General features: G+C 37.7%; 1 protein-coding gene across 1 annotated transcript; it reads right to left on the reverse strand.

Moving 5' to 3' along the window:
• Nucleotides 1–4,796: 4,796 nt before the first annotated feature.
• LOC139737866 (uncharacterized) lies at nucleotides 4,797–11,553 on the reverse strand. Its single transcript, XM_071648534.1, has 4 exons — nucleotides 11,487–11,553; nucleotides 10,339–10,431; nucleotides 7,660–7,793; nucleotides 4,797–6,446 (listed from the first exon to the last, which is right to left on the reverse strand). Exons 1-4 carry the CDS (start codon nucleotides 11,515–11,517, stop codon nucleotides 6,123–6,125), a joined length of 582 nt encoding a protein of 193 aa, XP_071504635.1. The 5' UTR covers nucleotides 11,518–11,553; the 3' UTR covers nucleotides 4,797–6,122.
• Nucleotides 11,554–11,792: the final 239 nt, after the last annotated feature.

Here is an 11,792-nt window from a genome sequence, read left to right on the forward strand (position 1 = left end):
TCACCGCACTGCAGTGCACGCAAATGAACTATCAGTAACCTTTGTTTATTTCATATGGATGTGTAGTTCTTGGTCTGTGTGCCATTATGTCCTTCATTTTGAAATAGACTAATTAGTTTGAGAATTTCATATTCCTACAAAACGATGTTCGCATACAGTTCGCGGGAATATTAGACCTAGATGAGGGTCTGATTGCTCTTCAAAATCTGGTGAACGTTTCAGAATGAGGATTATGTAGATATGTGTAGTGCTATATTTTCAAATTCCACTTTGTTCCACGTATCTGGTTTCAGCCAGCGCTAGGCGCAACAAGCACGTGGCTTCAACTGCAGGTTTCAGCGGCTGTCCTCGTGGTGCTGTGAGTAAATCGCTTGTTGTGAGCCAAACACGCGTCGTTGTTATGAAGTTACTAAGGTTACACTTTAGTCATGCCGCGATCGCTTTGGTGGTGGGTAGCTACGCAAAACAAGGAACTGACCATTGATCGATTACTCGTAGACTTTTGATGAAATAATAAGGAAGGCATGCGCCGCATTGTCAATAAGATATTTTTTGGTCCGACAGTGTAGCACATTGTTCAAGGCATCCTCGGATTATCTCCGCCTGTGACCATGGGCTCGCACGCCAACGAGCCCCTCACCGACAAAGGACTGCCGATTTCAATAGGGCACGCTCGCCCCTCACACTAACAAAAGAGGGATTACTGTTGGCACTTCCTGCTCAAATGGATAAAAGAGTGGAAAGACTCTCCTCCAAGACCCGGGACAATTACCTTTACTCTCAAAGAGGAACCGGGACTAAATAACCAAAGTTTGGGAATGAACTACTCGGTCAAAAAAGTAAATTGCATGGGCAAAACAAACTGCGAATATCTTTGAAAGTATACGACTCTAGTTGACAAATGTGGTATCATTCGAAAGAAAAAATGTATATCTAAAACTTTGTCACAGAGTCAAACACACGTTCTATTGAAGAAAATTCACAATTAATTCTTCCTTTTCATGCTACCCAAAATTTCTTAATAATTTTTTTATGATATGATTTCTTTCAGCAATATTTCAAATTAGGATAAATATTACTGCAAACTGACGACATGGCACGAAAGAATTACCATTTCTCCACATTTTTTGTGCAGACAACATTTCAAAACAAGCAGTAATTACAGAGATATGACAGTTTGAAATTACCCTGTCTATCCAGATTCGGAGCTTCCGAGCACTGGCTAAAAATCTCTGGCACGTTAGGGGTTTTGGGCCTGGCACATTAAGAGTTAACCAAAGAGCTTATAACGAGAGTTGGTAAGAAGAAAAAATATCTTTATATATAACACTCTGGAAGTCATTTCTCTTTATGAGATACAAACGCCGGTATTCTGACTTCATTAAAGGGGATGGCTAGTAACTGATCAGTGGGCATCAGTGGGAATGCTGGGGGGGGGGGTGATTGTTCCAATTCTTGTGGGATTCAATTAAGAGTACATCATAGAAACTATTGTTTGGTGAAAATTATTTGCTTCAGAATGGTCTCATATTCAAGTAGTGTGCAGTTTTATGTTTCCAGGCTAGCATGCCTGCACTGCAAAAACAATGGTGTTAAATCCAACACCATGGGTGTTGATTTTAACACTTTCCCGGTATCTATATCGGAAAACACCGGTTGGTGTTATTTAACACCAAGTTCTGGAATTAAACAATTCAATCCTACTCTTGGTGTTGCAATTCAATTCTGTTTTTGGTGTTAAAGAAGAGTCCAACACCAATCTTTGGTGTTGCAATTTAATTCTGTTTTTGGTGTTAAAAAAAAATCCAACACCAATGTTTGGTGTTGCAATTTAATTCTGTTTTTGGTGTAAAAAACAAGATTCCAACACCAATTTTTGGTGTTGCAATTCAATTCTATTTTTGGTGTTAAAAAGAAAAAAAAAAAGAAAGATTCCAACACCAATCTTTGGTGTTGCAATTCAATTCTATTTTCGGTGATAAAATTTAACACCATTATTTTAACAACAGTGATATGCAGAATTCAACCCCAAATTGTTGTTAAAACAAAAACCAACGATTTAGCACCAACAATTCAATCCAACTCACTCTATCAATGCATTAGAATCAAACACAGAAATTCATTACACATTACACATAGAGAAGGGAAAAGGAACAAACCAAATTATCTTGACAAACAAAACTTGGTTCTTGTTTATTCAAGAAACTGGAAAAAGGAATTATCATGATGAACAATACACAACTTACACCTAAAGAATACAACTTGTATTCTACATCTGGATCAAGAGAAGAAAATGTTAAAATGTACAAAGTTTTGCCCAATTTGGGAGCCACCCTGTATACTAAAGTAGTTAAAGGCAAAAAATATGCATGTGGGTATTTCTATTTATATGGGTACCAAAGTATGACCTCAAATTGGTTAATACGTAATGAAACTAAGCTGTTTTGTACTGTGTTATACCTAAGATAAAAGCCAATAATCATTACACTCACAAACACTCGCATATTTCTTTGGTAACATGTTCATTCACAATTAGCCCCTAAATGTTTCATGTGTAACATGAACATGACATCACATGATATCACACAATTACTCCTGGTACCCATATGAAAAGAAATACCCATGTAGGTACTTGGTTGTCTTGAGTCTCTTTCTCATTTTTTTTTTCCTCAACCAAGTTAACAAAAAGCTATTTGTACATCAAAACATGCATTTTCCTTTCTCTTTTTCCTCCAGGAAATAAGCAACAACAAATCAATCTGTGCATTTCCAAATCCTTGGCTTTCATGCACATGCATCATAAATTTGCTTTTCCCGAAAGAAAAAAAGATGGAAAATATTACATATATTACATTACAAAAATATTATAAAATTTTTCAGTGCACACTTGGTCAGGATGTTCAAAAGGAAAAATGTACCAAAAATTAGTACACTCTTTAAGATTAAATTAATGATCGGCGGCCAAGATCTGGAGGGGGGGGGGGGGGGGGCTACAGATAAATATAGCCCGGGCTACATAGGGTTAACAAGAGTCCACAATATCTTATTGATTGAAGTTATTTTTGCACATTTTGTTACCATTTACCAAAACCATACATAACATCGGCTCTACAGGTCTAAATTACTTGAAAAGAACATGCCTTGGTGCCACGTACTTCCTCGAGTCTGTGTTTGACAAATTTGTCATTCAAGTTAACAAAAAGCTATTTGTACATCAAAACATGCATTTTCCTTTCTCTTTTTCCTCCAGGAAATAAGCAACAACAAATCAATCTGTGCATTTCCAAATCCTTGGCTTTCATGCACATGCATCATAAATTTGCTTTTCCCGAAAGAAAAAAAGATGGAAAATATTACATATATTACATTACAAAAATATTATAAAATTTTTCAGTGCACACTTGGTCAGATGTTCAAAAGGAAAAATGTACCAAAAATTAGCATTCTTTAAGATTAAATTAATGATCGGCGGCCAAGATCTGGGGGGGGGGGGGGGCTACAGATAAATATAGCCCGGGCTACATAGGGTTAACAAGAGTCCACAATATCTTATTGATTGAAGTTATTTTTGAACATTTTGTTACCATTTACCAAAACCATACATAACATCGGCTCTACAGGTCTAAATTACTTGAAAAGAACATGCCTTGGTGCCACGTACTTCCTCGAGTCTGTGTTTGACAAATTTGTCATTAAATCTAGTGGTTTGTAGTCAACAAGTTCCTTTTGATTCTTGACAACATGACCACGTGGAAAACTTATTTCTACTGTAAAGGCATGATAGTGTGAATTATAATGCAATGTATCTAGCAAGAGAAGTACAAAAAAAATGTCATTGTTGTGTACAATGATATGCTCTATTTGACCAAACAGTGGAAGCTCATCGACATCATGGCAGACCAAAAGAGACAACTGATAATGTGTACCATACACTTTAACCCAATTGGCATCAAAGACTTCAGAAGAGAGTTCCTCTACTTGGAGTTTCTCTTGCACAGTCTGTCTAATATTTTCATCTAAATCTGACAATAAAAGTGAAGTACCTGGCCCAACCTCGAGACACTCCAAAGGATGGTTTGACTGAAGATGGAACGTTAGTGCTGTCTGATGTTTCTTTGCAAGTGATTTACATATGTTTTTGTAATTACATACAGATTCTGCAACACGGCCAAAATAGTGATGTTTCGCTTCGTACCGCATACACCATACATGTACGAGTGGCCCAACTTCTCTCAAACATGTAGCATAATGCACCATGAAATGATGCTTTGGCAACAACCTATTGGCAGGAAATGTTTTTTGAAAGTGTGTGTGATGTTCTTCAGTGAGAACATACAACTGGGCTATCAAGCCTGCTGTTAATTGGGGAGCAAAAATAATATCCATACAATCTAGTAATCTTAGCAGCAGTTCCCAGTAGACGTTTCCTTCTTCAATGTCATGAGCTATGATGAATGGAAGATTTCTTATCAAGCACCAAGCCTGCATTGCCTTTTGACCCACATCATTGCCAGCTGTTCTCAGTTTAATGTAGGATGGTTTGTTCTTGTTATCTGTACGGTTTAAGCAATGGCTGGCAACTCTCTGATTCAGTTCATCATGGCCGGGTCAAGAGTGGTGGTTGCCTTTCATAGATGAAATATTCTAGTACAAGTTTCAGCTCATACTGAACTATGCCTTCCAACAGATCATGCATTATATCAAGTTAAAAATTTGTCAAGATATGAAAGTAAATACAATCATTCAATACAGTTTTTTGTTTAACTCCAAACACATGTGACAGTAGTGTAGTTTGAGCTTCAGCTTCTTGTAAATGTTGCTCATAAGTCTGCCTGGTGCGCATTTCCATTAACACCTCTTTTAATGTGTTCTGCGCCTCTTCCTTGCTTGTCACACACAATCGACAGTAATAATTAGCAGAAAAGCTCTGTACAAAACCAAACAGGGCATTTGCACCTAGATTATCAGCACTAATTTGAGTAATGGTTCCCCTCTTCACAATGCCATTAGGAAGAGTAATGCCAACTGTTGACAGAATGTTAATGTCTTTCACAATATGCTTGAGAATAGCATTAAATCCATATTTTTTGGCATCTTCAGCATACCACAGAGCTACAAGATTGATATTGGAAAGAATAGAATTATACTTTGGTGGCAGATTTTTCAAAATGAAATAAAAGGCACCTAACTTGTGAATTTTTGTTTTTGAACCGATGGGGTTTACAGTTTCAAAGTCATCATAAAAACAGTGAATTTGTAGGGCATTTTCATCTTCATGGAAAAGAGGGATTTTCTCAAATTGTGCACCATCACAGTAATCTCTCATTACACCATCAGTGCTCCTATGGTCATGAGTAGCAAAATGCAATATATCTTCATTGCTCAAAAGTTGCTTTAAAGATTCTAAAATGGGTATATAAACAAAGGTATCTTCAATAGCAATCTGTTCATACTGCTTACTTCTTTTATTTAGACGACTTTCATACCGGATGCTAACTTTATTTCTTGTGGTTCAACAAGTCCAAGTGTTGCACAATATTTCATCCGCTTATATTCTGAGTTCAAATTTTCAAATGGCTTTTCAAGCATAGCAAAATGCGTCTGTATTTCTCTATAAGCTTCGGACTCAATGGGCAGTTTATGTTTCAAGAAAGTAGCCTTAACTGCCGCTGATGCACTTTTTACTACATCACCTACAATCAAACTGGTTGATTCCACGATGTCATTTACAACTTTTCCAGAGTTTGCACTGTTTGCTGAAAATTTTGAAATTACTTTTGCACACTGCCTATTCAAATCTTCAGCGGATAAAATGTCATCTTCTGCATTTATATCCTGATCTTGATCACTGTCGTCATTATCATTACTGTTTCCTGCAAAGCTCTCTTCGAATGATTCACCAGCTTTCTCATTTTCAGTAAACTGTTCTTGATTATCTGGCAAACCAGATTTAAGGTGAGTCTGCAAATGCCCTCGAAATCCACGAAAAGAATAAAATGTTCTTGCACAAGCTCCCTGTCCACAGATTAACACCTCTTTTCCTCCTTCACTTAGTCCATGACTTAATCTTAAATGTTGCACCAACTTTGGTATTGCAAAATTTCTCTTGCATTTGAAGCAAATCATGGTGTGAATAATTTGGATCTTAGTTCACGCACTCTCGGTGATTCGCGGGAAACTCCAACATCAATCTCGAAAACAGCTGTCTGGATGAAGGTCCAGAACTGATGAAGAGACTGGCAGTAATGCAAGCCAAAGACAAAGTGCGTCTTGAAGAGTTCATCTACTGCTCCTTCCACCGTGCGGGCACCACATGGAATGGCCTTGTGATCGACAATGAGCAAGTAACTGCTGATACAGGCCTTAGAATTTCCAATTCCAAGAAGGAACGGTTGGCTCTGGGTCTGTTTGGTGCCATCCAGAAAATCTTGAATGCTCCCTCCACTCTGTGTTTGAAACAAATTACATGTACTAGTAAACGATGAAACTAGCAGTTACCCTTTTCCCACTTGTTAATTCTATCAAAACTCTATCTTTATCATCACTGTTACCATCATCATACATACATACATATATAGTGGGGGGATCTGGATGTTTTGTGGAAAATGTCTGCAATGTGCAAAGTAGCACAACGTTTTCTGACTTTTTTCTCAATTTAAGAGGCCTGATTAGACTAAAGGCCACCGCATTCGATATGACTTTCTGTCACACAACTCAGCGACTTAAGATCTGAAATAAAACAGAATATACGCACTGTTTATTTCATAAAATGATAGTCGGCAAGTTGTGCGACCAAAGATTTGTATGATATGCAGTGGCCTTCAGGCTGCATGTTGCAGACTATCAAGGCTTGGCTGCAAGTGATGCTCCATCATAACTCTTGAGCAAATAGGAAAAGTGCATAAATCACAGGGCTTGTGCATGATGGTGACATCCATGTGCAGCGTAGTCTCCCCTATAACTTGTATCTCGCTCAATTCACTTTATGGTTAATGAACTGAACAGAGATATACACTGTAGCTACATTCTTCAACCAGGACTTTGCACAGAAAATTTTATAAACGTATAGAGGTAGGCTGTAGAGGCCTGGTAAAAAATGCAAGTATTTTCAAAGCAGGTTTTAAGTATCTGATTGAGAAGAGTCTTTCTAATATGGTTGAGTCATTTCAACTCACACAAAAGGAGACACTGTGAAAATAAGGATTTTAAAATTTCCTTCACAATTATTTTCTTGCTGCAAATTTGTAATCAATTTCCAATATCGAGGCAAAAAGTACTGACCTTTTGTTTATTGATATAACTCTACATTTAGGGCTGTGAAAATGTCACGCTGAAACATATTCCTAGTAGGATTGAAGTATGGCAACCCTGTTTGCAGTAGGTCCATCTCGTTCTAGCGCATTGTCACTCCTAATAATCTTAGGATAGGTTCAGTTTTTGAACAGGCCCAAAGTTCTTGAGCACCCTCTTAGTCCAAGCCAGTCTAAGCACATTCATGAAATTCTTAGATAGACCATTGCTACATCTACTCCCTGTGTACACACATTTAGTCAGTTTTGGCAACATTTTCTAGAATGCAGTGAGAACATGCAAGGTGTGACGAGGGTACTAATAACATTATTTATTTATAGTCCACTTTTATACTGAAAAGCTACATACCTTCTGAAACTGAATAATCCTTGAGATTGCTGAGGAAATGGATACTTTTGCTGAGGCAGCTTTAGACCTCCCTTGGCTTGCAGGAGGCAACAGGCACAAGAGGAGGAGGATGGCAGATGTACCAGAATTCCATCCTGTATTTCAAAATGCAAAATAATAAAATCAAGCAGGCTTTCTAGTAGATCATGGTGAAAAAGTAGGAGAAAAAAAATAGGAGCTAAATTTCAGTAAAAGTAGGAGAAAAGTAGGACATGCACTTTTTTGTGAGTTTTCGATCAATACTCACCTTGTAATGAAGAGTCAAACTCACTGTGAACACCTGAAATGATTACTCACTGAGTTACTACAGTCGCATGTAAAATCATTTACCCCCCCCCCCCCCCCCATTTGGACACTCTGGCAAAACAATTAGTAACAATACACATGCAGATTATTCCTAAATCTTACAAGTGCATGGTGAGCAGATACTTTATTAAAATCACATGTATCAGATTAGTAGTCATTGATTGTCTATAATTAAAAACCTTGATCATTCATGCATGAAGAGATGGTCCAGTGAGTAATTTGTGGTCATTTTCGGAACTTGCTGTGATCACTGAAATGTAACTTGTAATGCTCTGAATGATCACAGCTTAATTGTTCCCTTTTTGTAAAAGAGTAAAATATTTGTTTTCCTTTAATAAATATACAATTCTTGTACTTCCATGGGCTCTGTTCATTTTGACATGAATTAAACTTTGAGTTATTAATCTCATTGGTAATTTCTGTACAAACTCATTGAAGGCAACTTTTACTCAACATTCATTTAAAGGGGAGTTTCAGTAGTTGTCTAGAGGGCGCTATAGCAATATAATTATTTTGAGATTTGAATGGGAAAACTCTTAGGAAAACTGACACAGAATAATCCAAGGAGGGGGCACAACAGGAGTTGTCATAAACAACTTTCATTCTTTACTTATAAAGGTATCTACACACAAAACAACTTGACTGATCTTCTTGTGGATCTGGAGAAGAAGATGTTTGAAATTTTGAGAATTTTGCACCCTGGGGGCCCTCCCCCTGGGCCCCCATGGGGCTACAGTTATCATTTGAACAACTCTACCCAACAGAATGATTCTCTGCAAGTTTGACTAAAAGCCGACCATTCCTTCTGCAGAAGAAGATGAAAATATAAAAGTTTACAGATGACGCACACCGCACAACGGACAAGGGACGGCAGACAAAAACGGATGGCAACAGCTCACTTGAACCTTCGGCTAAGGTGAGCTAAAAATGATGCACATGGCCTCGCATCATTTGATCTTTTGACCCCTAGATGACCTTTCACCTCATCATCCTCATCAACTCACATCTGGTAATACCCAAGGATTATTTGTTCCAAGTTTGAACAAAATTGATGCAGAAATAGAGAAATGAGAGCAAGTTCAACAAAAGCCTTTAACATTTTTCTAACACAGCAACAGGAAAAGTGATTACTATGTCAATCTCTGCCAGAACTTTGTTCAGGTGAGACAAAAAGGAGGGGGGGGGGGGCACTGAGTGAGGGAGTGAAGGGACAAAGCAGGGGGAGTGTGTGGGAAGGGGTTCTGCCATCAGAATAGCAGAAATCAAGCCAAGTGTATAATAATATGGACGACGTCCAAAGCAGTCGTCCAATGTCGAGTAATTGAAAACCGTGCCAATATGGACAGTATTCAAAATGTTGTCTACAAATAATCAAGGGCAAAGGTCAAAGGTCAAGGTCAAAGCTTGAGGTCACAGATCATTGCCACGTCCATAGGTATACATATACCAAGTTTGAAGTTGTTTCTCCAAACCTTTCTTGAGATATTACGAGAAAGAGCTATTTTCATGTTTAATCAAGGTCAAAGGTCAAGGTCAAAGGTTGAGGTCAAAGATCATTGTCACCTCCATAGGTATACATATACCAAGTTTGAAGTTGTTTGCCCAAACCGTTCTTGAGATATTGCGAGAAAGATCTATTTTCATTTGTTTTATATAACCCATGTGACATTGAATTACCTTTGATCTTTGCCTTTAAGCTCAACCTCAACACAAAAAAGAGCTTAATATCAGGAAAGTCCTAAAGGATACCGATACCAAATATGAACTTGTTTGGTTAACTCGGAGCCAAGATATAGATCGATGAAAAAGTGGATACCAAATTGTTGACAGACAGACGGAGAGACAGACGGACAAATATGACGGCATAAGGTCTTTCCTTTGGACGACTTAAAAATGTTAAAAGTTAAAGTTAGATGGGTAAAATGCAGGGGAAGGTTTGGAAGGGACTGCCCCATCTAAGGGTAGGGAAAATTTAGCAATTGGCATCTTAGAAATAAACTTTTTCTGATGCACATTTAAGTGAGTACAATATACTTTCAGAGTATTGGAAATTGTTTTTTGTAAAAAAAATCCTATGGAGTGAAATAACTAGATGAGGGGATGATCCGGGAGGGAGTCCCCTCTCAGGGTGGGGAAAATTGTGTATGGCTACTCGAAAATAAGCTTCCTGGCCCACATTTGTGTTGTGTTTATGTGGGAGTGTGATTATGCTCCATGAAAAATTGACCATCACTAGAATGTTTAATGATAAGGTTGGTTTAATTTTAACTTCTGATGACACTTCAGACTCTTTATGAAATTAGAGGGTGCATTCCAGGGAATGTGCAAAAATACCTTCTTTGTTCTGGTCAGAACTGTCAAAAGATGACAGGAGCTCCATGACTGTCAAGTTTCCATTCTGCTTCAGAAGTTGTCGAGCAAGTGCCACTGAATGATTGGAGTAAACATTTACAATAGGAGCAATTCCTTCCCAAGTGACTGCTACAATTTTCGAATTCTTGTACACAGCAAAAATGGTATCAGATACATAGATCAGAAAACGTTGCGCAAAAATTTGTCCCAGCAATAAGAATGAATTCCTGCCATAAATTATTATTATTATTATTCTTATTTTGGTTAATCATACTTCATGTACAATGATTTGTGTATTCCTTTATTAACAAAATTCATGAAATGACTTATTGATTATTCCCCTGTGTCTCCCATTCTCATCATAAATAGCGAGACGGTAATATCCGGCAAAGACCCGTATTTACCCCACAGTATTTATCAGCTGGGGCCAACCATGGGAAAAACAGCACTCGTGTCATATGCTACTGTTGTAAACTTTGACAGAGTTGTCCGCCCAGATTTGAAATACGTAATCATACATTTATAGCATAAGAATGCTAGGCACAACAAATAATTAAAAAGGCGTACTATACTAGAAACACTGCAATTACTAGGTCTTCTTGAATTAGGAGTAAATTTACACCAGCCAGGGACTTGGTGATACCAGGGAGATGGCCACCTCCCTGGTAATACCCAACACCGATGAACAATGATAAGTTTCCAGACTTTTGTAGATTCTTGTTTATGTAATCCTTTGGACAGTATCATTCAACTCAAACATCACACCAAAATGTTTTTTAAATCAAACATTCACAATATTGAGGTGTCTTCAAGACACATGTAGGTCCAGGAAACTGTGAGCCGTACATTCATGAATAAATACCATCCTTGAATGGGTAGGACATATAGATAGAAATTTCCAACAAATTTCAAGATGATCGCATTGAAAACATTTCTGCAAAAATGCAAGTTTGCAATGCTGAAGACTAGCTTCCTTTGTCTTTAATTTGCAATGAATTGTTCATTTTAACACAGTGGCTGTATCCAGTAGCACCTTTTGCAAATACAGAGAATGTTCAAAGGAACATTCCTATAATTGTTCGCATACTGCTTACTTCTCCAGAAATGTAATGCTCTTATTAAAAACTTACTGGACCATTCTTCATCTTCTTTCAGGACCATGAGGCTAACATCAGGCTGGCTGGTCACAATATCTCCCAATACATCATCGTCGATACTAATTAGCCTTCATGTTCATCCACTAAAACAAGATCTTCGCCATCTCTGATGCTGAATTTTCTTCTGACTGTAAGGGGGGGGGGGGGCGTGGGGAGAGAAAAACTATTACAATTTACAAATGTAATAAAAAATGACTTAAGTATACTTTGCAGTTTGTATGGTTTCATGACAGGATAATAGCTACAGTTGTAGTAGCATTATAACTTTTATACCGCTAG

The sequence above is a fragment of the Diadema antillarum genome, unplaced genomic scaffold (genome assembly GCF_040938485.1).
Source record: "Diadema antillarum isolate AM-2024a unplaced genomic scaffold, OU_Dant_1.0 seq00000711_RagTag, whole genome shotgun sequence".
NCBI lineage: Eukaryota > Metazoa > Echinodermata > Echinoidea > Diadematoida > Diadematidae > Diadema > Diadema antillarum.

Bases quoted from the DNA above. Each gene is read 5' to 3' on its own strand.
- LOC139737866 (XM_071648534.1), bottom strand. From the start codon at position 11,517: ATGGTCCTGAAAGAAGATGAAGAATGGTCCA. The intron at 10,432-11,486 runs GTAAGTTTTTAA...CCAATCATTCAG, and splicing joins AGAAGATGAAGAATGGTCCA to TGGCACTTGCTCGACAACTT. The intron at 7,794-10,338 runs GTATTTTTGCAC...TTTGAAATACAG, and splicing joins TTCTGACCAGAACAAAGAAG to GATGGAATTCTGGTACATCT.